Below are 27,775 nucleotides of genomic sequence, written 5' to 3' on the forward strand. Positions count from 1 at the left end.
AACAACATCAACTCACTTTATTACAGAGTTACTTAGCGGTACATAGTACATACTTTTCTACGGGACGGAATATCCACAGTAAACAAACTACTCTACCACTGTATCATACATTCATTCACGTAACAAAACAACCGGTTCCATTTCGGTGGAGTCTCTGTTGAGCTAAGCACATTTGCGATCATTCCCAGAGAGGAATATGTCCTGGCAAAGAAAACTAAACATGAATGAACTCTGTATCAATGCTGGATAAACTTAGTTTGTTGGTTGAATGATGTTACAAATAAATATGTGCCAAGAAGGCGCTTGACCAGAAGCTTAACTTTAACAATACACACATGAAAAAGTAATAATTCTCGGGCTATCGCGAAACGCTCATCATTTACTTGTCTTGAACAATGTCAATTCGCAACATGAATGATGCCAAAAGAGGTCGGAAATTTTGTTCTAGCACTCAAGAAGATGCCGACCTGGCAATAAGCGCAATCACACACCTAAATTATAACAAATATAGCATACATCCTGCTTCACATTTTGTTTACTTTGCATCATATTACTACGCTGCTAGTACGCTGCCGTTGTTCAGTCACAACGCCAGCAAAAATGTACATATCTTGGTGATGGGTTGTCCTCTTTGATCTCCCAAGAGCCTTCTTAACATCCTCTCATCATTTCAGCGCCCTCTCATTTTTCTCGGGTGCTCACTACATATGAGCCTTTTTAGCACCCTCTCATAACTTATCAATACAGTGTCCACCAAAATTACTCTCAGTGATTTCCCAGCCATTTCTCAGCCAATCCCTAGAACCCTCTGTCTCTTCTTCGGGCTATCGGTGCCATCTTGGTCCCCTCTTGGCGCCTTCTTGGTCCCCTATCAGCGCCTTCTTGGATCCCTCTCGGCTCTCAGTGGCCGGCGGACTTTGGGGTCCGCTTTGCCGCGCGGTACTGGGCGAAAACGTCGTTCTTCCAGCATTTGCAGCTACCCGGCACCAGGAACCAGTCGTAGTAGAGACGAACCTGTTGGCAAGGGGTACGGAGTGACGTCACCAGGGGGTCTAGAAGGGGATGCAGAGAATAGAGACTGTGACCTCAGGGAAGGGGTAAACATCGCAAACGGTCGTTCAGTAAAAGGCCTGGTGTAAACACCAAAGTGAGCTATGCCAGCTAAGCTTTGCAAATCACTCGTGAATGCAAAGGAAAGGTGCCAATTTGACGCATGTATTGCTTAGATTTTAAATCAAATCCATATAGCCAAGCATGCATTGGATCATCACGTTCGAGTAGGGAGCTCTCTCGCTAGGAGCTCCAGGCCATTCCGCTTGGAGGTATCACGGATCGCTCTCGAATTCTGCGGACGGTCGAACTCAATCAGGGGCGCGGTGACACGATAAAAACACGCCTTTCAGAGCTGGTGCCGCCATTAAATCGGCCGGGACGTGCCGTCTCGATTTCAGAGCGACCCGTCCCGCGACTCCACATTGTCCAATGTCTATCACACATCTCCCTTCTTTACCTTGGAAAGAGGACGAGGAGAGAGTGTGGGAGGAATAGGAGGGGCTCTCGCGGTGGTAATATTTGGCCTCTGAGCGCCCATTGAGTCCGTCTAAGATCATTGAATGCAGCGTCCCACGGGAGCTTCTCTGGCGCCCGTTCTTTTGACCCACGCGGCCGCCGCGTGCCGGTATGGCGCCCGTGGTGCCGGGGCCATTCAGAGGTGCTTCATATCAGCAGCGGCCGGGAGAGCGCCGTGTCGGCAGCCTCTGAGCTCTATGGTCCACCCAGGGGGAGGGAGAGGGGTGCTACCACGGGGCGGAGACGGCACGTAACGCCGGATATAGCCGAACAGCCGGGCAGAGTCCCCAGAGCGACCGCTGCGGTCGGATATTATGGCCAGGCGGGCCGCGCAACGACGACCAAAATAGACTGACATAGTGGGGCACGCTGTTAGATAATGACGTCGTTATTTTAGTGGGTCTGCTTTAGAGAAGCCTAATGTGTGAGAATAAATTACCGTGTTTAATTATTGGAAGCATGAAACTTGACTGGACTAGGGAACTCGACGATGAACTTGACTGGTCTTGAAAGTTAAGCCATCAATTAAACATCAACTTCAGCATACACGACAGGTACTTGATCTATGGAAGGTCGCAGGTCTATTTGCAAAATTAACAGATCTTGAGTTTATAAATTTTCATTACGAGTGTCTCAATAGAGGCCTTATGCATGTTTTCACATTGTCAATAGTCCTATGGCTGAGATTGAGATGTGAATGTGCACGATCTGATTTCTAGTCTCCATTGGTGACCATTGGGCTACCCTCTTTCCCCAACCCACCGTCCCCAGTTACCCACCTGATAGCAGCCCAGCTGATCTGTCCCGTCACAGTGCTCGGCCGGCCTGCCGGCCCGCTCCTGTAGCTGAGCGGGGGCGGGGGCGGGGGCGGGGGGCTGCTGACCGCTCACAGGCGCCCGCGGCGGCGTCACAGGCGCCGCCAGAGGGAAGGTCTGGTGCGGGTAGAATAGTTCGGCGACTAGTAGAGAGATCCATCGCGGAGAGGAGAGACAGGAACCTTCGAGAAGGTGGCAACGACTTGACCTGGGGGCAAGGGGGAAGGGGGAACGTCAGATACGCGAGTCGAACAGCAGGTGGCAACGACTCGACCTGGGGGTGGGGGAGGGGAAGGGCCCAGAAATGTGAGCCTTGAGAAGGCGACAGTTACATGACCTGGGGGCAGGGGGACGTGAGATCAGGGGCACATTCCTCTATCAGGTGACAGTAACTCGTCAAGGGATGGGGAAGGAAGCACATGTCAGTGAACAGACATCCTATCTATCCTACAGCAGGCCATACGGACATTATCAGTTGCCTTACCTACACATTTTCACACTTTGTATGAGCTCTGTCACTCAACGTCTTCCTACCTGAAGTTATTTTCGACAGGCACGTATCATCGTATCTACCTGTCATTTGGGGCTCATACTCCGCCCATCTTTGAAAACTTGGATGTATTTATAGCCCTCTTGAGATCCAGAGGGTGATCCATTACCCGCGCAACTTCCAAACTTGCTGCATATATTGCTGCAACATCCCTCACTTCCGCCCCGGGCTGTCGGGACCAGTCAGCTCGCCGTGGACGCTGTCAGGCCGAGTCGTGTCATTTGATTCCGCGGAAAAGTGATCTTATTTCAGCTCTGACAGCGCCTGGATGAGACAGTGCCTGGATGAAATCCATCCGATATCTACCAATTTTCGCTGAATGGTTTTACCGTTCGAGGAAGCGACTTTCAGATGAGATTTATGCTTCGAGAGCACTTACGTAGAACATTATCCATGCGCACTCTACATTTGTAGAAATCGAAACCCACTCGAGTTTTCTGTACCGTACAATTGGCCTGAAGATCTTTAAACGTCTGATAGCTTGAGTGACACCACTCGACAGTGAAATCAACTCCTGAGTGAAATGAACTCGATCTAGTGGAGCGTACTTAACCAAACGGCAACCATTTGCTTCAACCAGATCTGGGCTGCCACTGAGACCGAACCGTATTCAAATCAGTCCAGCGTAAAATCCGGGACACTGGCAGACCGTGGCGCTCGCCAGCGCTCATCGCCGCTGCTGAGGCTGGCCTAATTGGTTGACAATGTGTGACCGCGGAGCTGACAATGGAATTGGACGAGCTGAGATTTAAGAGAAAGACGCCGGAAGCTGGTATGTCGACCGCGAAATGGGCAGCGCAGATGTAAGACGTTTAGAGTGCATTGTGGCTTGATGAGTTTTAGGATTAATAGCATTACGCTGCAAGCCGCGAGGTACGTACGTTGACCTGAGTATTTTGAGTAGCCACTTCGAGTAGCCAAGGGCACCTGGGGAGAAATGAGACTCTCCGGGACGATAAAATGCCTCAAGATTAACGGCCACTGTACTCATAATTGATCAATCATTGGATAAGTGAATCAACTCGTTTGCTGTTCATTTCAAAACACACTGACCTATCGCAAATGATTAAACAATACACTGAACGTTATAATGAATTTAGCACGATTCTTGTGTAATCTCACGTAGTTCCCAGACTAATGAAATAACCTCCCAAGCCCCAATCAGACCCTTTGACTCAACTCACACGCAGCTGGTGACCTCAATGGTCTGAGTGAAGTACCCCTCGTGCGGAATCTGCACCACGTAACGCCAAATCCCCTCGTAGTTTCTGGCGAACACCGGCGTCACGTAGTCGACCACGGAAGGACAGGGGGTCAGCGGCGCGTCACCCGAGGTCAGGTCAGGAGATGACCTCTGGCTGACCTCTTCGTCAGAGTCCCCGCCGCCGCCGCCGCCGCCGCCTGACCAGCCCCTGAACAGGGTGCAGAATCTGACGGAGAGAGAAGGGGTGATGTTAGGTTACATAACGCGCAAATTATGGCAGTATAGAGTTATTTTAGGGTTATTAACGCGCACTTTGACTAAATAACGCGCAAATTATTTTCTAAAAATGTTGCAAATATCAATGCATCATGAGCTAAGATTTTAACACAAATATTTTATTTCAATTATTTTATGACTAAGGCTATCGGTGGCGGGTGGTACGATTCCCCGAAGACAGAGCATATCAACAATCAGAATCCGCTTGAAATCGTTCTGGAAATGTCATTTCGGTGAAAACTCATGCACTGATTAGTGATAAGTATGTGACACTGTATGTATGACTTAAAAAAGCAACACTAAAAAGTAAACAAACAGATCACCTTTCTTTTGTTAGGTCACATTCATCGAACATCCTATAAGCACAAATACTGCGTTCCTAATCCAGTAGGTGGAACTATGGTCGTGAGTACCCAAATATAGGAACGTTCCCATTTTTGGGAACGGAGTTCCCAAATATGGGAACGGGCGTTCCTATTTATGAGAACGGAAGGTAATTTTTCGGCCGTTCGCCCACTAAAACTCATTAGTGCATCACGTCTCAAAAAAGTGCACGCTAATTTAAGTATCTACTAAATCTCTATAAAATTATCTTTAATCTGACCGTTGAACAAGGAAATTGACCGTCGAATGATATTTTTAATGATTTTTTGAAATGGCGGAATGGTGAAAACATGGGTTATACTACATTTAACATGCAATTTAAAGGAAAATGAAGCGTTTTTACATTTTGAGGTCAAGTATAATAATTTTCGCCTGGTTATGAAGTTTCGTACTAGCGACACCAGATGCTGACATATGCAAGCGAACACGCGGACAGTCCCGAGGTAATATTGTTGACTTTTGGTGTCGAGGCGCACGACCGCGTGGAACGTCAGTGATTTTACCGAACTACTGTTGTAAACTCAGTTTCAGTGGTTTAAAATTATTCAGCTGTATTTTATCAGTCCGGAAAGACATATTTTATTTGGATGCTAGCTGTTTAGCATTGTTTTATAAGGAGCGTCATGAGCGTGGTTTTTGTCTTCCGTGTTTCTAAGCATGATCGTTTTGGGGGAATTTCTCTTATATAGGTCGCTCTGTGTGGCTTATTTATAATTTTTATGCTGATTTCGATCATTCCTCGTGCCCATCCTACCAGGCCTTTTGCCACTTACACTCATTAAGAAAGGAAAAAACTATATTTTCCATGGGACTAGGTGTTTTGCGGGTGTAACATATTCAGCGTTCCCATTTTTGGATACTTCCTTGTGCTCGTCAACTATCGGTGATAAACAGACAGGTGCTTGACTTGTCTCCACCCTCGGCGCGGACGGTGGATATAGGTATGGAAGACCTTGTTGAACATCGCTGAGCGTTGTGAATTACGTAATCCTGCAGAGGGGGGCGTGCCCGCTGCGAGATCGACGGGAATAAAAGCGCAGAAGACCGGGCGAAACATGCGACGGTCTTGCCGGAAAGGTCATCTGATGATTGTTACGTTAACAATAATTTGCGGCGTTGGACGTGATGCTTGTTAATGAAAAGAGCCCCTGAAAGGCGTCGGTGAAATCGTTCCCAATTTTGGGTACGCCGTTCCCATAATAAGGAACGCTTGCAACGCCAGTGTACGAGAGCGTTCCCAAATTTGGGCTCGCGGCCCGGATGATGGACTGCTTTAGAAATAGGGGAACGATTTGAAACTACCATGGGCCTTACAATATCAAACTCTTTCCCAACAATATTGAGACAAATATCAGGCGGTTCACGATCATTTTATATTTTTTGGACGTCATTTAACGGTTCTTTTTCTTGTTTTAAATAATTCCTACATGGTGTTCCCATATTTGGGTTTATCGTTCCCAAAGATGGGAACGAAAATGCGTTCCCGAAAATGGGTACGCTTGACCACAGTTCCGCCTACTGAATCAGTTTAACTGCTATTCAGTCAGATGATGTTTCCCGGAAAATCACATCCCCGGGGAGGCCCACCCTGACCACGGCTAACACCTGTCGGGGCACACCGCCCGGGGCGGTCGGCCGGTCGGCGGCTCTGATTGGTCGAACGTCACGTGCCCCGGGGGCAGGCAGAGGCAGTCAGCTGACTCCCGTACCGCCCGCGGAGGGATCAATAGCGTCTCCGGGGGGGGGGGAGGGGGATACCAACAGGTGTGTAGCCCGGAGACAGAGGGGGGGGGGGGGGCAGGGAGAACTGGTGAAAGTAGATTATTGTTGTTTTCATTGGAGACTGGATAATTGATAATAATATATATTCCTACCAAAGGCATTACGTCAGATGGAAGTTGCACTAGTACAACTTTACATATTTAAATTCGGTTTCACTATTTAAACAACTGGCGTCTGGCTTCTACAGCAAAAGCCGCCAGCATTTGACGAAAGCGTCAGTGACAGTAAAGGGCAGAGAGGTAGGTGCGTCACTCAACTTCAAAATGACGTCAACTCTTATATATCTCTTTCATCTAAGTTCGTACCAGATTGGCAGCTCAGATACACATTACACAATCAGCCTAACTCCGAAATGAGCCATCGAAGTTTAACAGTCAGCCACTGAAGCCCGAGTGACGTCATAGCTGACGACGGCATCGATTTCGGAGGGGACTGTTGTGAGTCTATGACGTCACAAGACCGAACGGGAGCTAATGGGGAGCATCCGTCAATGTCCCGACCCTGTGGGAGGATATTGGTCGGGTGGCTTCTCTGATGGCCGCAAAATCAATAATGCAGGCCTCTGTTGCTCGAGTGTTTCGAAGATACATAAATTGGCATTTGCCGGCAGTTGTGAGGACCAGATGCTAATCGGAGACTGAAACCAAGAAAAGTGCAACATAGGCACACTGGGTGATTGGTTTGCAAGCAATGAAATTTTGATGCGGCTTGTCATAATACCGTTTAACGTATATGGTAGGAATCCGGAATCCGGATGAATTTAAGACTGCGCTCAAAGCTCATTAAATCAAATACAATGGAGGACTTGTTTTCTTCCAGTTCCTATTTCGTCCATGTTCAAAAGCAATTGGGTAAGTTTGTTGGCACCGATGCATTTACAGTAAACAGCGCGTCTTTCGATTAATTCAACGACCGGTGTAGGTATGTCTTTTTAAGATCATAAGATAATATTTCTCGCCAAGCAGGACAAAAGAGCGAAACTGTGGAATGCTGGGGCCACATCATCAGAAATGGCCTAGCCCGAAAAGAGTTTTGGTATGAAAAGCATTACAAACATTGCAGCAGAGCAAGCTATAGCTCAGAAGTTGTGAAGACAAATACAGCTTTGCCTGGCTTTGACGAGGCCGATCTTTCAGCAAAAGTTAGGAATCCCTGAAGCAAACCATTGTGTACTGAATAAAGTTGCAGGCATACGAAATAATGCATGCATCCCCTGTTGTTTCAGAGCTAAGATGCATGCCTGCTAAAGCCTGAGATGGAACTTAGAAATGCTATAGTAAGGGATGGAAGCACTACGTGTAAAAAACAGTCTCTATGCATAAAGCTTTGAGTGTACCAGTTGATGTAATGTAACATTTGACATGTCCTAATTACCGTCAAATACTCACACTCCCCAGTTGGTGTCGCAGAAGCCGCGGCTGTTCCTCGCCGGCTCCTCGTCTCCAGCGTCCGCCTTCGGCTGACCTTGACCCTGACCTTGACCTTCAGCCGAGCGCCGACCGCGGCCGCGCTTAGCAAACAGACCGTTTGATTGTCTGCAACAGTTGTCCCATGTCAAACAATGCGAAACAAACTGTAATAACATGAGTTTTCCTTGGCGGGAGAGGGAGGGTAAGAGAGGGGACGTGCACAAAGCACCAACTCACTTTTGTGTTCGTTTTTTTTTTTTGTATTTGCATCTATCTGTCTTGGCCTGCAATTACTTTTTTATCTCCTCTTGCTTTCTCGCTCCTTCTTCATCTCCCTCCATCCTCTCCCTTTCTCTCTTCTCTCATCTCCCTCTCTCCCTCATCCTCCCATATCTCTGCCTCCCCACACCCTCCCTCCCTCCCTCCCTCTCTCTCCCTCCCTCTCTCTCCCTCTCTCTCTCCCTCTCTCTCTCTCTCTCCTTCTCTCTCTCCCCCTCTCTCTCTCTCTCTCTCTCCGTACATTCTTCACCAGTAGCGTCACCCATCGGCCCACCTTCTCTCACCATTGAGCCGCATGCCATGCATTATGTATTGTGAGGGAGGCACCCGACTAGCACACAGTCACCCCGCCCCCGCGACGGGGTCAAAGGTCACAGACAGGTCACCGTCCGGAGGGGTCAGGGGTCACAGGGGACGCGCTGGAGCCGGCCGATAACGCAGTGGGTAGCGGGAATGGTCGTGGGATTTGCGACCAATAAAATGGGCCTGAAATGGCTGGGTAGTTACTGAAGAAATTACAATAATTTCGGATACGTTTGAAGTAACGTTTGTTCGTCGTGGGGCGTGTGCCGTTGCTACAGTGCAAGACTATTGGGTGTTGAATTATTAACTGTGCTTTATACTTGAAACTCAGGACAATGCTCACAAGACTTAACCTCAATTGCTTCTAAATCATTGCCAGAAACGTCTACGCAATATGTCCAACCGTCAAGAGTAGCACCAACGCAGTCCGATCTCCGCACTCCGCAGTCTCTTCAAAACGTCTCCAATATTGCGCCACAAATGCCCCCAGAACAGCGCCACAATGGCCTCATATTGACAGCAGATGGTGCTGACCATCACCATCAACTTTATCACCATCACCATTTGGGGCCATCTGACTCGACATTTGGCCGCCTAACTTTGCTCGCTCCAAGGCCCGCTCGCTCCCTGGGTGCGGCGCAACAGGTGACCAACTCGAGGGGAAGTCGCCGCTCAGCCGTCAACTTTCCTCGTCCTCAGAGAAATAAGAGAGGTCCCAGAGCCCAGACAAAAGCGCAAAAGTGCTAACCATTACTGAACAGAGTGACACAGTTGCCATTTTGGTGTGAAAAGAAGAATGGTAGAGAGGATGGTCAAACAAACGCTACATAAGGTTTCTAGGATTGATATTCTGAAGAGTTGTTCGTTGGAGCAACAAGCTGCAGCTATGTATGAGTCGTTTTCTGTTCTAGAGCTGTCTGCTCATATTTGTGGCAATTGAGAGAAGTAGCACGGTAACAAAAAATAATTCAGACGCGTATTTGTAGAAGGCATTGCCGTGTTCATAAAATGATATTACTTCAGAGGGGCAATGCAACAATCATAACCTGAAGGACTGAATTCACCCATTTCCTGCACTTCCCACAATGTTATAATCGCTCGACGAATGAAATTGAAGACACGGCGGACATTTATGTTGACTGTTGGGAAGTTTCGACACATTGCTATATGAATTATCACTACCACGGCGCCTTGCCGCTTGACTGCATAAGGCGCCGCTCTATTGATTTTGTATAAATTTAACACGCGAGTTGCTGGGGGGGGCGTTAAACGCCCCCACTTTTTTCGCCGGGCCATAGCATAAAAACGGCGCGCCGCAGGCGCGCCAAATTTGGGCTACCTGTAGGGAATTGATTGTAGTTTATTGTGACAAAGTTTCAAAAAAAATTGGTCGGAAATTTTTTGAGATATCGGGGTTTTAGTGACGTCATGATTTCTGAGTTTCCGACCAAAAACGGCATATGTTCAAAAAATCATATAAAATCACAGAATAGACATACAGACATGCCGTAAACGCTATTAGACTGCCAATACCATGAATAATCAAATGGCTATCTTCGATTACTGATTATCGTTCCGCATTTTCCAAAATCTTGAACTGAATCTTGACAATTTCTCGTGACTTCTTCACGACCATGCTACATGCATTTCTTAAATTGAACTTTTTGAGCCAAACACGTACACATATGATAAAATGAATGTAACCATCGTGCTCTACGCCCCAAATTACCCATAAAACATGTGTCACAGGCTGCGAATATCAGTTTTGATTTTCGGGGATATGTGCCTACCCGGTTGACCTGACCTTGACCCTGACCTCTGCTTGACTGACCCCTACAAGGAGCTGACACTCTTGTAGGCCTTATATGATGGATTGTGCACCGTTTTGATAGAGTTACTGACGAGAGGCGTGAGAGAGGCGCCCATTGCGAAGTCCTGAAGTCGATGCTACTGAAAGCCCGATTTCAGGTGTTTGACCTGACCTTGACCCGACCTGTGACCTCAAAATTCAACTTTGAAGTGCTCATCTGAAGCGTCTCGTCGCGCTCTTTCGTTCGCCGCCTCGTGCGTTTCGCTGCGCCTATTGGTTCTCGAGTTATCGGCTGGGGGCGTTTAACGCCCCCCCCCCCCCCCCCAGCAAACGGTGGGTGGCGAAATACCCCAGCAACTGCCGGGTTAACACGCTTATAGAAGAATCCTGATCAAGAGAAAATGTTGACTGGTCAATTTAACCATTGCATCACGAGAGCTCATAACAGAATGCAGAGTAGCACAGCAAGCAGAGACCATAGCAAATATTCAACAAGATCCGTGTTGACATTCAGCCAAATCATTGATTTGAGTACTTACGCGTGGTGTTTGATTTTGCTCGGCTTCTGGAATCGTGCCACCTTGGGCAGCGTCGGGTCCTTCTTCAGGATGGGAAGAGTCGAGCCGAAAAACTCCAGAGATTTGTTCTTGATGAGCTCGCTGTGAAAAAGAGAGAGTCTATCATTTTGTTGGATGGCTAGGCGCTAGGCAGTGCACCAGAGTCAAGTGGTTTCAGGTTTGTGCGTCAAATTACTGGAGCTCCATGTAAACTTGGACAAGTTGAACACACACAGCACACCATGCCCCCACATGGCCATGGGAGAAACTATTACGTCACTGATGACGTCACACCCGCCGCCGGGCCGGTCCGCCGCTGGAGCCGCTCCTGCCGGTCCGCCTGCCCGCCCGGTTACACATGTACTGATACTTGCGCAAGCACAATGATAAGGAAATACTTGACCGTGGCGGTGCAGGCGGGCTTTTGGCTGGTTCGAAATGTCCGCTTCGGTGATTTCTGTATTTGTAAGCTTTTATATGCACGAAAAATAATTTTCCATGGCCATTGCTTCCAAAATATCGTCAAAATAGTGATTTGGTCGGCCGTGGGTTCGAATCTCAGCGGTGCGATCGACTGGAATCGCTTTTTACGTTTTTGTCTAACTCCATGCCCAGTTAGTTAGTTACTTTTGAGTGAGCATCGGCCCCAGGTACTCACGACTGTAAACTTACGCCACTGACTGACAACTTAGCATTTCACCGTCTCGGCATAGTACATTCACATGTCTATGACAGCCCCCTGTACCAAATTCTTTAAATAAGCCCTACACACCTCCAGGGCTGGTTGCTATGTGACCGCGCCGACCCGAGCCGACGACGCACGCTCTGTTGACCGTGCTGTCCAATTTGTGGCGCGGGGCCGATTACCGGAGGCCATAGTTTGTGTCCCCAGAGGGAGATTGATTGGATAGGGCCGAGCCCTGGACAGACGGTGGTGGTGTCGAACAACACGACTCAGGGGATGGGGGGGGGGGACTGGACTGAGGTTCTAGAAACACGGAAATAAAATGCAACTAAACTTGTTTATTTTTGGTTTATATTGTTCAGTGTATACAGTAACATGCCCAGTATTTCTGGAAAATAATTATTTGAAATAAATAGGGTGTGAAATTGAATTGATGAAAAGCACCTAATGTTCACAGCCAGTTACTTTCATTTCGTTTTGAGTGTTCTCATTTCCAAGCACCCATATGTGTAATTTCCGCTGAATTACTTGCGAATAGCCAGCGACTATGTTCCAACACGATGGGTATTTCAAACTGTCAGCTTTCAACTGTTAGCGATGTTGATGAATTCATTAGCGAGGATGTGAATTAGAAATGGAGCTATCAAGCCCATGGTGTTGGAATATTGGACCGTAATCCAGGTATATGTGGCACACAATTTCAGCAATATTCTCAAATCCTCAGGACGATTATGCTAACTATAATGGGCTGCTCCATAAGTGGGTCGTAAAACGCCACCCGGACCGAGTCATGTTAAATATTAGTGTCAGATTGGGTTTGGATTTTGACAGGCATATCTTCAGTCCTGGTTTGCTTGGGCAAGCATACTTTTGTCTGGATACGTTTAGATGCATCGGTTTAAGCGAGGCAACATATACAATAGGCTGCGCAGTACTTACACATGCAGACCTATTAATTCCCCTCTAAGCCATATCCTCGTTTCACATAAGCTGACTATCGACTGTATAATTGATGTTCTAATTAGCTGACTAATTTCCCGCCCCGCTCCAGCGTACAAAGGGTAGGCGTGTCCGTCGAATCCCTCAGGCTGGATGGGGTTCTTGGGCAGTTTTCCTGTCTGAAGGTCTCCGCACAGCGTCTCCGAGAGACGCATGTCCTCCTTCGGTGAGTCCAGGCCTGTGGAGAGAGAAAAAGAAAAAAGATGTTAGAAGGAGGAAGAATCGATAAGCCACCTACCTCAAAGATTTGACAATATCGGTAAATAAGTTTGAAGATGTAAATCAAACCCATTTTACAACCCATGCAGATTTGTTGTATTTTTTTCAATCATTTTCAGATGCATCGACTGGGTGTTAAATATAACGTTACTGCATTGTCATCCGTCAGTTGTGCTCATGCCTCCGGAAATGTCCGCATAATGCTCGGGTATTTCAAAGTCCTATGAGGCGATGGAGAATCAGGTCACGTAGTGGAACGCTACTCTAGAGCTCTCCATAAATGGACACCATTTTACCAATGGCACTGGTGTTTTGAGTTCCTTTATTTATTTGTGCTTTATGCAGTGACAGTCACACTCCGCCCGACGTCGATGCCTGCTCAGAACCTCTCTCCTCTCTCTCTCTCTCTCTCTCTCTCTCTCTCTCTCTCTCTCTCTCTCTCTCTCTCTCTCTCTCTCTCTCTCTCTCTCCCTTCCTCTTTCACTCCCTCCTTCCCTATCACAGGGCATCTCGGACGCCTTCCTACCGTCCTCCCCTGAGAATTGGGACCGTGTTTGGGGCGACAATCCTTTACTTAGGCATCCCCTGAAGGCATGCTTCCCCAAGCCACAACAGACACCAGCTGATGCAAATTCCTGGTGAAGAGAACGGCAGGCTTATGGGCGTCTACAGTAGTATGAGAGGAAGTTTTAAACGAGTGTAAATATCGTGCTGCATTTTCTTTTTTTGTCACATGACGCATCATAGGTGTAGGAACAGGGGGGGGGGGACGGGGGGGAGGCGGTGGCCCCCCACTTTTCATAGTGGGGGGGCAGTAATGTTAACTGGCCCCCCCACTTTTTGCCGAACATTAATGTATTTGTAGGTACCACCCCGAAGAACAAACTTGACGGTTCTCCGGCCTGCCCTTCCATGACGATTTCCATTTGTGCTTCATCGTTATTGAGTGCATTTTTCCTCCACCCAATATGAAAGGAAATTTTGTCAGAAGCAATAAGTGGCAGTAGGGGCAGCGCGCGCTGCAAAGAGAGACAATACTGGCGCAGCAGAATGCGTAAACGGCGTAAACTAACAATTTATGTTAGGCGGCCTTGCATTAGTTGATCGGTTACTGGCATAGGCGTAGGAACAGGGGGGCAGGGGGCCATGGTCCCCCACTTTCGAATGGGGGGCCAGCAATGTTAACTGCCCCCCCCCCCCACACACACCTTTTGCTAACTTTTCACTTCTCACGTTTCACGCTCGCTCGTAATAAAAAATGTTTTTGGATGCTTCTGGAATTCGCATAGGTGCCAACCAGTGGCGGATCCAAGGTGGGGTCACATGGGTCATGCCCCCTTGGGGCCCGGGGGCACCACAGGCCTACCAGGGGCACCACCGACCTATCAGGGGCACAACAGACCTGACAGGGGCACCACCAGCCTAGCAAGAGCACCACAGGTCTGCCAGGGGCACCACAGACCTGTCAGGGGCACCGCAGGTCTTCCAGGGGCACCAAAGGCATTCCAGAGGCACCACCGGCCTCGCAGGGGCACCTTGGGCCTGTCAAGGGCACCACGGACCTGTCAGGGGCACCTCAGGCTTGTCAGGGCCCAGGGGCACCACAGTCCTTTCAGGAGCACCACAGGCCTGTCGGCTGTCAGGGGCACCAGAATCCTAGCCCGCACGGGGCTGGGGGGGGGGGGGTAAATTTTACCCCCCCCCTCGCGAATTTTTGCAATATCTCAAAAACGGCGGCGCGCAGCGCCGCCAAACTTTCAGTACCTTTTCTTACATCAATGTGACACGTTCTCTGAAAATTTGAGCGAAATCCGTCGGAATTTTGTTTTGAGAAATTGACGTTTTAGTGACGTCATGTTCGCCATTTTCGCCTCAAAAACGGCAAAACTTCAAACGCCGTTAACATCTTCATTTATAAAGGAATCAAGACGTAACAAAAAAAGGTTATACGTAATTCTACTTTGTCTATCAAATGGCTATCTCGGTTTTTAGAAAATTTTGGCTTTTGGCCCAAATTTTTTTCCAAAAACTGACTTTTTTGGGAAAATAATTATAAAATCCAAAATTTTTCGTGTATCGAAAAAACCGGAATATATGTCAGAGAAGTGGTCTATGTGCACCTACATACCAATTTTTAGAAAAATCGGTTCAAAAGTGTGGTAGTTATTCAAAATTTGATGACGTCACGACACACAAAAATTTTGAAAAATGATTTTTGTGGAAGTTCTAGACCTCGTACGGAAACAAAAATAGCACCATTCGATTTGCCGTGAAAAACTGCATCAGATAGACACCTTTAACAAGCAACTTCAAAATTTGACCTCACTTGACCTGACCTTGACCTGACCTCGACCTGAAATTCATCCAGAGGTGGTCCATATCACTTATTGAGTGTGCCTATCGAATTCTATGAGTAAAATGACCCATAAAACATGCGTCGCACATGCCCTTTTCTATATTTTGTTTTTGGTGACCTGACTTGACCTAACCTGACCTTGATCTTGACCTCTGAATGATATTGTATGCAACGAATATTGTCTTTGTAGCCTAAGAATGCACGTTTTGGGCAATCAGTCTCAGTCCATGACTCCATTCTTCGGCAACTACGGTGCAAGGCCGATACTGTAGACACTTGCAATTTGTACCCTTGACCTGACCTTGACCTTGACCTCAAACTTTAAATTACGTACATGTTTTTAGTTGTTCGCGATGAGATCTTTCGATTGGCGTTTGAATTTTCCAAATCGGACCATTAGTTCGGGAGATAACAGGGGGGGGGGGGTAAAATTTACACCCCCCCCCCAGCCCCGCGCGTTCGGCTGGAGACCCCAGCCCCGCGCGGGCTAGCAGGGGCACCACAGACCTTGCCAGGGGCACCACAAGCTTGCCAGGGGCACCCACTGGCCTCGCAGGGGCACCCTGGGACTGTCAGGGGCATCACGTGCCTGTCGGGGACACTTCAGGCTTGTCAGGAGCACCACAGTCCTGTCAGGGCCCAGGGGCACCAGCGGCCTAGCAGGGGCACCACGGCCTCGCACGGGCACCACCGGCCTCGCAGAGGCACCATGGGCCTGTCACTGGCACTTCAGACTCGTAAGGAGCACCACAGTCCTTCCAGGGGCACCACAAACCTGCCAGGGACACCTGCGGCCTAGCAGGGGCACCACAGGCCCGCCAGGGGCACCACAGGCCTGCCAGGGCAAAAAAATGAAAATAGGGCACCACCAAAATTAAGTGGCCGAAATCTGTCGAGGCTTTAATTTTGGGTATAAGTAGGGGTACTTCGATTTATGACCCTCCCCTTGGAGTTTTCCTGGATCCGCTCCTGATGCCAACGCGGCTGCGGAGGCCAGGGGGACGCGTCCATGAGATTTAATATCTGGACGGGAGTCTCCCTGAGATTTTGGTCGATTTTTTTTCTTGTCACTTTTTTACCGATTTGAGCATGCTTGCGAAAATAAAGTGGCCGAAATCCGAGGAGAAAATGGATTTTGGGGGTAGGTGAGGTTTTGTGCCTCTGGGAGCCTGGCCCCCCCCCCCCCCCACTTTCGAAAACGTTCCTACACCTATGTGACGCATACACATGCGTGCGAAATGTTTACTTCTTCATATTCAGTCGTTTAAAACTGAGGCCAAACATCAATTAGATTGCTGCTTGATTACCTATGCATCTTTGTTGAAAGATATATGAGTGTTTTGAGGGAAATAAGGATGAAAGCACTGTCGTGTTTCAGGCTCATTAGTATCACGTCATCAATCTCATGACGTCATAAATATCCGACTACCACGGGACCCGTTTGATGGTCGTCGCTGTCTCGTCACGAACACTTCGTAATGGGATCGCTCGCATTAGAGGCCTCTGGGGATCGATTTAATTGAAACTGGAGGCTAATCATTTGGGCTCGAGTGCGCTCATCCCTCTTCAGACACGCAATAACATCGTCAGTTGACTGTCACTGTGATCTATACGCCACAATACTACGGTTCAGCTCTTCAGTTGAACGTTGCAGTTTTCATGACTCATTCATGGCAAAACACTTGCGGTTGAGACCCATCTACGTCATCAAGTGAAAATGACTGACAGCACTTTCTATTGCCGAAAATAACACGGCACAGGCCCGCGGAATCCATTCGCACATTTCCATTGCTGATCTGCCGCTGCAGACAGTTTCACTCCTGTAACAAACGGATCCAGGCTGTCGCAGGCTGGCTGGCGGGACTGGGGGGTGGAATAAGTTGAGCGCGGTTGATCGAACATGGGGTTTTGAGTGCTCAGTTCGAACGAAAAGTCATCTGCTCAATTGACCGCAGTGCATAATTACGCAGTTGACTGAGCGGCAAAAAGCCAGTTGATTCAACAACTGATCTTACATCTTTCCAGGTTATCAAATAACTAGTCAACCGAGTAGTCTATCGCATGTTTTGTCCTACACTCAAATTGTCCAGACAATCAACCCAACATCTGACCAAGAAATCCAGCCGTGTGTATGACCGGAAAGCTGGCGGCGTAAGGTCCAGTTTATCCCCCAGATGGTCGTGGAACCAGATGGCTCGGACATATGGCTGACCTGATTGTTGGACAGATGGTTGAACACGTAGTTAGCAGAAAATGTGCAACCGTATCTGTTGAGCAATAGACGGACAACTGTCACCTAGTTAACAGAATATATGCGTTTGGAACAGCTGAATAAAAGGCAGTCAGATTATCTTTGAGATGGACAACATTTGGAAAGCGGTTTAGCAGCGGTATTTAACACCGGGAAGTTATACTGTGGATCAACTGATAAGTTAACCAGATTAGTGAAAAACTATCCGGAGATCCTTACAAAACTTTGACCGAACAACTAACGGACACACGATTGTTAACATACCTCTACATACCTCTACATCTACATACATCATCATAGCAGCACAGCCTGAACAATGGAACATCATTCTTCGACTGACGTCCTGCATGCCTTCTATGAGCTGCTCATCTGCTATATCACATCATTTCCCGAAATATGTACCCTCACTCACCAAACCCAAGCACGTCTCCCGCATTGGATCAGCCTGACCACGCACGTTCGCACTTCCGATTGACGCGCAATCTGCGACGCTCATCGTCCGTCATGTCTCATCAGAGAAGGTCCATTGGCGCCCACTTGGGTGACCCGAGAGGCGCGAGATCTCATCAAGGCGCAAATGTGTTTTGCTGAGTTTGCCAGCGTGAGAGAGGGGGAGTGGGGGGGGGGGAGGCGGATGTTGGACGGTGGACGGTTGACGGTTGACGGTTGACGGTGGACGGTTGAAGGTGGACGGATTGTAGACGGTGGCTGGTCAGCGGTCTGTAATTATTGCTCAGTCGTCAGTGATTCGATGGACAGTGGTCACTGGTAGGTCAGTGGACAGCTATCCGCACTCAGCAGTCATTCGTCAGCTATCGTCGATCGCTCGTCGTTTGTCATTGGTCCGTCGCCGTTGGTCTTTACTCGTCGTTGGTATGTCAGCTGTGGTCGGTCGGTCGCTCGTTCGGTGGTCAGCGGTCGCGGTCGTTCCGCCGCCCCTGACGATGTTGGATTGGGGTCGGCGGTCGGCGGCGGCGGCAGCTGGGCGCAGCCTAGGAACTGGGTTAGGAGAGCCACGGCCGCGCGACGACCGGGCGCCGGCCCCGTGCCACTACCAAGACTGTGCACGCCTGCATCCGTGCATATCTCTTTGACCAAGCCCTTACGCGGTGTGGGGTTCCACCAATGACGATATTTTGACCAATGTTGAGCCCCGTCACAGACCGTTCCATAGACTGATCCCGCTTCCTGGCGCTAGAGCCTACAGAGGCAAGCCCGTGACCAGGTTATTGGAGCAAAACGCCCCGGGCGCCGCCGCGGCAGAGGACAAAGGGAGTCGGACGGTACGCGGGTCGAACGCGCACTGGTGGGTGGCTGACCGAGACGAGGTGATATGATACGGGAGTAGGGTGGTTTTCTAGAAAAGTGTGTTATTATTCGTTTGCTCCGTCTGTTTAGATTATTTATCAATGTCAGATTCAGTCAGCGGGGACGTTGCTTTCCCTCCGTTCCGCCTGATAAAAGATGCAAGTGTTGTCCCAGGAGTGAGCGAGGTGCCACGGTGAGGGAATTAGATTAGGAGGAAAGCTGCAAATATCTCGCCGTTTTCAGTGGAACCGTCAGGTCGAATGATTTTTAAATGACAGAGCAAAGACAAATCACCAGAGAGAAAAAGACGAGACGACAAGAAAATGGCGTATTTTATGCAAGAACAGAAGTAATGAACATGAAAGCGTGTGCCAGCAACGCACCAATCATTCTTTGCACCGCCAGACCTCTAGTCACACAGTCTGCCAGTCCTCCAATCAAGCTTGTCGCCTTTTCTACAGTCTGTCAAACGTCTGTTCACAGTCCTCTCATTAAGTATTCTGACGAACTTCCCTCATCACCATAAACGATTTCGCACTATGGATCGACCACAGTGCCTCAATGGCAACGTCTGCGGGCGAACACAAAATGCAGCGCATGTGTATGTCCAGCATGTGTCTTGTCGGCGATGCATTGCCAGTTTCGGCTTAGATCTTCGCCAAATCTGTGGATCTACGCCTGGTCTTTGCCAGCGCGGTACTGGGGTCACCATCCGTCATGCAAAGGCTCATATCCCTCATGGAGGGTCACTGCCGTCACATGGAGGGTCACTGCCAGCGTCAACTCATGATTCAGAAGTTGACGAAGACTCGTTCACTGAACTGGGACAGAGGTCACGAGGTCATGCTCCGCGCGCGGTCGCCCTGCGCCTCCCACCAATGCAGATAATAAAGCCACTGGGAATCCAATTAAGCTTTCGCTCGCATAACAGGATGTTCGGTTGGATGTTTAATATTGTATATTATTTCTGAACGCGTGACTGAACAAGCAATTATGTGCCGCAGCAGGCTGCAAAAGCAATGTAGCTCTTCAAAGCAGACCAGAAAGAGATTGCTTTGCGATGTTGTTATTACATTCTGCCTTCGAATAAGGCTCTCATATCAGGAATTCAATATTGAATTTATCCAATCTATGGCTTCCAGGCCCTGGTATGCATGAAAAATGCATGACTTTTATTTCGTTAAATAATTAAATCAGGAACTCAGACTATGCTGCGCATTTATGAATTCTTGGAATACCTCAATATATCAAACCATATTTTACAGGAGATTTTTTCTACGGGATTCCGTAGTCTGCATTGGTTGCATTTCAAGGACGAAAGGATATATGTTGGGTTGTATTTAGAAGCTTTTCATAAGAGAGACGAATAACGGATAATCTATCTTTAGCTCATAGTTACTCGCGATCATTTGACATACCAAGTTGAAAAGAAAAGGTAAGACAAACGCAAATTTTAGTGCGTCAGTTTCTTATCTCATTTCAATAAACACCTTATCGATGAAATGCAAGAAAAGTCCACAATCGAAGGAAGGCGATTGTAGTACAGCCATCGACATTTAATATTCCTGCTTTTAGATTGCAGCCAACACAAGAAAGCCGATAACTATCACGAAATGTCCTAATGAAACGAATTAGGTACATTTGTAAGAATCCTACATGTTCAAAGGCCAAACACTGATGCACTATGTTACGCGATTCAGAAGAGCTCCATATTTGAAATTCCGTGGGAGAGGGCCATGATTCAGCCAGGAGTCCCGCCTGGGATGTCGTCAATTGTGGGCCAAAAGGTCGTCTGGAATACCGATTCGAGCCTGTACTGGCATAACAATGCGTTTGTCTCGGGGCCCAAGGCTTCCGTGGCGGCCAGTACCGCTATCGGTACTTACTGAGATTTGCTAGAGAGGTCACTGGGCAATATGTTGTGGATTTGACGGTTTGAAGAAGCCAGAGGTCAAACTACCGTTTTCTCTTCAGTCTACAAAAGAGGAAGAACACCAGATCTCTTCACTACATAGATGCATTGCTTGTAAACAGTTTCAATGTTTTGCAGTCGGAATGATATTGGAAGTGTATCACTAGAACACAAATGCTACCAATAACTAAGCAGCCTCAGAAAAGACTGTTTCAACTTTCTGCAACAACGACTAAGTTTGACATGAACACCTATGGTCCAAAGGTCAGACTACGAGTGCGCTGCCATCGACACAGCGTGCAATAAAAATAGAGCCCAGCTGTTCGGATTGGAGCGGGGAGGCCAGGCTGCGCCAAACCCCAAATGAGCAGGGGTGAAAAATTGTATCGTTTTGTCGTTGTCGACGACAACCGAGAAGACGATCTTATGGCGACCACGCGCAGGGCCTGAACTGATTCAGACCTCCCGCCTAGTGCGGTTTGAAGCGCGCAATCCATTCGTCTCTGCCCACCCAACCCAATCGCCTTTGTCCACGCAAACCATTCTCTGCCCCTCCCCCATCAAATCGACTCGCAGTTCTCGAGTCCGTTATCACCCTACGCGGCGGCATCTCAGTGGAAAATTTCCTGGTAGCTACAGACATATTCCAAATCCCCGTAGCTATTTAGTATATACTGCGTCGTTCGACCATCGTTCGGACGGCCGACCGGCGACCCTTATAAAGGCGACCAATGACATACCAAGTGGTCGCCGTGGTTGTCCGCTGGCAACACGTGTCTGGCAAATCTAGTACCTTCCAGGACTCAGCCGGCCCCTGCCCGCACCCTTCAGCGCCGCCCCCCGGCGGGCGGTCAGTTAGCGTCCCCTCCAATCCGCCGGGGCTCCTTTTGTGACGTCATACGCACCCCCGGCGGCGCCTGAGGGTAGGGCCACAGTGGGACCGCGTCAGTGCTAGTGGTGTCAATTTCAGAAAACGTATGTTTAATGTCCGTCCAATGTCCAATACTTACGTCGACTGTCCGTCCAAAAATGTCCAAGCCAGCCATTTGTCCAAAGATGTCCGACATCTAGGCAATAGTTTACACTCAACACCGTTATTTAATTCGCTTTTAATGTATCGTTACCAGCTCAAAAGTGTTAATCATATGGAAAACTGAGCTTTCTAATGGCCAATCAATGTTAAACACGATTACTTCATAAAAAAAAAAATCGAGGTGTAGCAAGCGATTGTCCAAAGTTGTCCAAAGCCTGCTGTCATTGTCCAACCACATTCCGAATTGGAAATTGGACAAAATCGGAATTCCGAAGATTCAAGTTCCGATTGACACCAAGAGTCAGTGCCGATAATATTTTGATGCGGGGAGGGCACGCCATGTCATGCCCACGAGGATACGGTGTCTCGGGACTTCCGAGGTCGAGGAATAAGGATCGTCGGACATTTGAGCCTCACAGCTGAGAGCCCTGCGCTTTCAAGGAGAGGAATAAGAATGTATTCGCACGCAGGGTCCGTGGCGTCTGCACGACCAAAGTGCATGTGCTAACTTGAGCACGTTTTGTTCAAAGGTGAGTGGAAGTCGACCAGGGGCACCGTGAAAGGGTCACGGAAAGGGTCAAAAGAGCTATAAAATCTTTTCCGCGGCGCCGTAGCTCTATACCTATAATTGATTCCCGAGTTGTGTGCCGGTGTTTCGAAAAAAAGTTGAAATAGGCAATATTTTTCATTTAATGGCATCTGGACTCTGGTGACCTGACCTTTTACTTGACCTAAAAAATGAATGACATATTTTCGTCCTTATTTTGGACGTTCTTTCGAATGCCGTTTACTGCTTGTCACTACCTGTCCCAGGATCAGAGTTAAAAGAGCGGGGTGTTGGACCTCCTCCCCCCAGCAGGGCGTGGAAATCAAGGACCCTCAGCGGGCCGCGGCTTAGACATCTTTAGTCGACAACCAAATAAGCCCGTGTTCTTTCGGACGACAACCACCGAAACACTTTTTTCAGCCCTGCAAATGAGAACAAAGTTTTAAGCTGGAAAGTTCAGCTGTCGAGGGACTGATCTAGATTCGGTTAACTCGTTACAAACCAGTCCGGGTACAAGTTTCGCCGGCTCGTTCTGAGCATATGACGGCGCTTCGTCAAAAGTCAAGGGCTGAATCTACGAAAAATATTACATGAATTGAAAACAATACGCTGGTATGTGGGCACCGGCAGCTTAAAGGTTTCGTTCATGTGTTTGATTCATTTGCCCAAAACAAGAAATTATCCAGAAGTTCCGTCAAGCTGCAGCCTGATAATGAAACGCCTGCTTTTGTATCGTCTTCAACGCTAGTTTGGTAATTACGAACGGTCATTATTGTCTGACGGATTTGGCTTCAAAAAATTAAATTCGATTGCGCCGTTACGGCGCATTTCTGAGTCGTGTTTCGATAAGAAGCTTTCCTGGCTAGATAATTGAGTGGTGTCAAAATAGAGCACCAGTGTGGTCCTGCCAACTAAGAGCAATTATCTATGTAGTTAAAATAGCTACGAGTGCCGATGTTGAGCGACTCCCTATGCATTTTCGACAAAAAAGGAAAGTTACATGAACATTAGCACATTCTCTAGCCCAGAACGATTAAGCCATAAACGGCAAACTAAAGCACTCCCCAAGAGTGGTTTGGCTGTCAGACTATGGGCAATCAATAAGAATAAAGCGAGTAGATCAGTCAGTGTTGTCCGTTTTCTATCTATATATAAGTCCTCATAAGAAATGATAAGAATTCTCACTGCAGCTTGCTGAACCTGAAGTAAATAGCCCGTTCCGAGTATCCATTTGCTCGTAGACCGGCTACTAATGGTGCTCGCCGGTCAATAAACGAAAGGCTGCACATCGGTGGGGAATGCTGATTTGTCCGGTATTTCAACTACAGTATGTAGGATGCTGTAAATGCCAACAAGGTATTGCTATTATTATACCGATTTACCGTATTTTTATACGGTAAATCGAATCTCCAGGAATTCAAAATGTATGTTGCAACAACATCTAGAATTGAGCAACTATGAAACATTGGTTTTGTGTTTTCTGTAGTTAGGAAGCTGTACAGAATTACGTTCAACAAAATGAAAATATCTTTTGTTACAAATGACTGCTTTGGACTGTTACTGGGCGACTGGGCGTTAATTTTCCTCTTGTTCCATGACATCGAATAAAGATATACAACAAAATTACATTCAAAGCACCAGTGAGCTGCATCCTTACCTGGACACGGTTTCGACGTTTGCGCGTACGGCGGTTTTCGCACTTTGGGCGGTGTCTTGAAGGGAGCTGTGTCGAATAGATAGTACCCGTCGGGTGGGGTCATCTCCACACCACCAACAGAGGCCATCAGAGCACACACCTGAAACGGAAACAGAGGGCGGTTACTGGTTACTGGTTCCAGCGGGGTAAATAGATATCCGGCCTCCTTCTGGGGAATGGCAGATTATGCAATTATGCACCCTACCGTGTTTTTTTGCGATAACTAAAATCATTTTGATATCCGAAAATGGGATTGATTAGAGTTATTCACTGAGCTTGAAGTTAACTTGCATCAATAAATTACCCTGAAATTAGACACATTGGTGCTTCACACATTCAAAACAAGTATTTCCCATAATTACCGACGCCTGAATTTCCCTTTCAACACAACTTTCTCCACAGCATTGTCCTGCCATATGGGTTTAGTTGTCCGGATTACTAGCTGAGCCATCTTGGTGTTAATCACTGTTCTGAGAAGTTGGCGCGGTGAAACTGGCTGTGCCGGTGTCTGTGGGACGACGACCGACGGCAGCGCGGCAGCTGGTGTGGGGGAAAGTCACTCTGCAACTGACCGGTAACAGGTCAGCCACCCGACAGGGGCCGAACAATGATGAGCGGGCGGGGAGGGGAAGGGGTAGCGCACTGTGTGATAGTGGAATGGTGGAATAGCGCCCTGCTGTTGCGGAAGGATAGAATGCCGCCTAGTGCGGGGTGGAGCGCTAAAATAACTCCTCGCGGTCCTTGGAAGGCTGGGATAGAGCCTGGTGATAAGACTTGTTTATTTAAAAAAGTGTCTTTCCGTTCCAGTTCCAATTTTAATTCAAGATTGACTGTACGATAAACTGCGTGACAACAGTCTACTGCTTTAGCCTGAGGTAGCTGTAACCGACGGATTGTTCGTCTTCATGTCCTGTGGCACTATGCTAAATAGAGATCGGTCATGCCTGGGGACGCGTGGCTTTGAGATTCTTGTGGATTTGCCCTGAACTTCTCAAAGAGCAACTATGCAATTTAAGTCCCTCCTTCACAAGCGAGCAGAGATAAACCAATGCAGATATTAGTTAAGCCTAGATGAGAAGGTCCTTTATACAGGGCTGAATATGATAAATCGCCGATCAAACCCCGGAACAATTCTCTCCACACCCCGCTGCTGACCCGAGCAGTGTTCAGCAATGGCCCATCTGACCACCTTCTGTGTCCGTCCGACCGACAACAATGGATGGCGTGAGCGGAACGGTCACCCGGGGTCACGGCACGGCCTCAGCCGCGGGCGATACGGAACAACGAACACTGATGGGGGATGGGAGTGGGAGGGGTAGCTCAGCTGAGTGGGAGGAGGAGGGGGGGGGGGGGGGTGAGACAGCTGAATGCCGGCCGGCCGAACGGGCTGGGTTAGTTGATTAAGTAACAGGAAGTACCCAGGCGATAGTGAAATTTGTGACGGTGCGAGGTTGAAAATTATCGAAGTTCAGTAAAGTTTGGTTTGATTATTATTTCATCAACCGGTGATTTATCTATCTACACGAAATAAAACAACGAAAACGGCAGAACAATTGTTTATTCATCTATGTATTATCGGTTAGGTGATAATGCCTTTGCGTATTTTATGTATCTATCGAAGCAATAGTGAGCTGTAAGATAGCCTGTCTAACCAATCTCTTCATTCGGCGGTAATGGTCGTGACGTCACAGCTGATCGGCTCATTGCCCTTCAGTTCACAAACACCCCTATTCCGAAACATCTGTAGAACTAAAAGCATTACCGAGGTATCAGCTGCTCGTGATTCAGGTCTAACGCTCGAGCAAATACAGCTATTAATTCTAGCGTAAAATGCACGCAAACAGTCTTGGGAAACCAGCAGGTGGTCAGCGCCAAACGAAAATGAAGCAGTGGGTCGGGGCAGAGGCATGGGTGGGACAAAAACCAGGATAGGGTCACCACAACAGCCCCGGGGCAGCGCAGATTTGCACCGTCACCTGTTTTTGTAATCAGTAGCCGTCTGTTTTTGTAGCACCTTTCTCTATTTACCAATAGCGTCTGGCCAGTCTGGGTAGCATATTTTAGCCCTTCTCTATCGAGGAGAAGGGCGACGCCACAACAGGACAGGGACTATCGAGATGAAACGAGAGGGGTTGCTTGGAGACGCCGTGCCTTATTTGGCTCTTTGGGACCGGGTGTCGTCATAGCTTACCGTTTACTAGGATAAGGTCCGACGGCAAAGGCTGGCATTATTGCCGCTGGCACCCCAGCAATCAGCAAGCCGACTTTTTGCTCATTAATAACAAAACAGTTCCACTTCCCTTCAATTAGCGTAATTAAGTGGATTAAAAGCTGGAACAAAGGTTTGCACGGTACTTCCGCGGGTGTTTTCGCATGTCGTTGTTTTTTGGTTGAGGAAGCCCAGCAGCTGCCGCACTTTTTGTGTGCACATGCTGCAAATAGACGAATTCGGAGTGGCTCAAAACGTCGCATACAAATGTGACAAAGCCACATCTTAATGTACAAATTGATATAACTCCGTCGACACTTAGGTTATCTTATTTTTATTGCTATTCACCTTATTTTCAGAACCAAGGAAATTGTTTTACTGCAAATTAAAACTTCGTGAAGCCAGGAACTCACAAGCTGTAGCTTTGCACTTTAGATAAGCTCACGCATGATTTTTTTTCATACCCTCAACAATTTGCTGAAACTTACCGTCATAAGTAACGCCTCTCCAAGCATTATCATCGCTGATTGCAGACTCGTTGAGACGGTGTCTTATCACAAGCCGCGGCTAGCGGCTCCTTCGATTCTTCCACACGTGCGGACTTCTCACCAGTCTGCACAGCTTACTCCCTGTTCTCACCACCAACTCACACCTTACACCTCGTCTTCACCTCGGTCACCTCAGCTCCGAGCCTGACGTCAGGTCGGGTCAGAGGTCACGAGTCACCTGACCCGAGCACAGGCCACACACACACACTGACTGGATCAGTCTCAGCTCCTCTTGGATGCTAGTTGTACCCTGGAAACCATCATCGACAGCACTGATGCTATGCTACGTCAATGTTCTCGCTCCACTTTTGTATGTCAATCGTTAAGTGTCTACTGTTTTCTATTTCTCGTTTCTCCACTCTTCGCTGTCAACAGACCACCGTCCACTATTCTTTTTCTGTCTACTGTCCACCGTTCACTGTCTCTTGTATGCTGTTTGCAGTTTCCCTCTCCACCGTCCACTAAGCCCACTGTCCACCGGTGTCCACGTCTCCACCTCTCCCGTATCACTCCCGTACCAGTGTGTGCTGCGGGTAGTGCGGTCGCCGGCTGACTGGCCCTCCGTCCGCTGCCTAGCGCTGTGGCGCTACTGTGCCTACTGCGGTGAGGTTTCGGTACGCTACCTCGGCAAGGGAGAGCGGTGGGCGGCTGTGGGTCCCACTAAACTACTTCCCATGCGGCAGACAGCGCGCGAGGACACGCGTCCGGCTCGCGGCAAGCGAGGGATATGTCACAAGACGAGCAGGGAGGAGGGATATGACACGCGACGACAATTTAAACACACCCAGCTAGCAAAGAACACGCGTCCGGTTGGCAACGCTCTTCCGGGCAAGAATGAGGATTGCGTGTTGGCGTGATTTTTTTTTTAATGGACGAGTTAAGCAAGGTGCGAGTCTGGCCTGTGTTACGATGTCTGCCTTACGATATGATACGATTTGTGTGTTACGATAATGTAATACGAGTTGCGAACTGAGAGTGAGTTGTAATGCTGTCTTTTTCGATTTAAGAACATGACATTTGGGCCTTAAATAACCTGTTACCCTCTCTTCTTGAACGCTTCTTATCTCCTAAGGC

The 27,775-nt window shown here is 48.2% G+C and overlaps 1 protein-coding gene across 1 annotated transcript; it reads right to left on the reverse strand.

Annotated features, from left to right (window-relative positions):
- LOC122393578 lies at positions 1-27,428 on the reverse strand. Its single transcript, XM_043389760.1, has 8 exons — positions 26,642-27,428; positions 23,906-24,044; positions 12,680-12,800; positions 10,921-11,040; positions 7,969-8,115; positions 4,119-4,364; positions 2,349-2,592; positions 1-1,014 (listed from the first exon to the last, which is right to left on the reverse strand). The coding sequence occupies exons 1-8, from the start codon at positions 26,672-26,674 to the stop codon at positions 901-903; spliced, it is 1,164 nt and encodes a 387-aa protein (XP_043245695.1). The 5' UTR covers positions 26,675-27,428; the 3' UTR covers positions 1-900.
- Positions 27,429-27,775: the final 347 nt, after the last annotated feature.

The sequence above is a fragment of the Amphibalanus amphitrite genome, unplaced genomic scaffold (genome assembly GCF_019059575.1).
Source record: "Amphibalanus amphitrite isolate SeventyFive unplaced genomic scaffold, NRLGWU_Aamphi_draft 000542F_arrow, whole genome shotgun sequence".
Taxonomy (NCBI): domain Eukaryota; kingdom Metazoa; phylum Arthropoda; class Thecostraca; order Balanomorpha; family Balanidae; genus Amphibalanus; species Amphibalanus amphitrite.

What these genes read in the sequence shown, in the direction of transcription:
- LOC122393578 (XM_043389760.1), bottom strand. Translation starts at nt 26,674, where the DNA reads ATGATAATGCTTGGAGAGGCGTTACTTATGACG. An exon ending in GAGAGGCGTTACTTATGACG is followed by an intron (nt 24,045 to 26,641) that starts GTAAGTTTCAGC and finishes TTTCCGTTTCAG; the next exon opens with GTGTGTGCTCTGATGGCCTC. An exon ending in AACGTCGAAACCGTGTCCAG is followed by an intron (nt 12,801 to 23,905) that starts GTAAGGATGCAG and finishes CTCTCTCCACAG; the next exon opens with GCCTGGACTCACCGAAGGAG.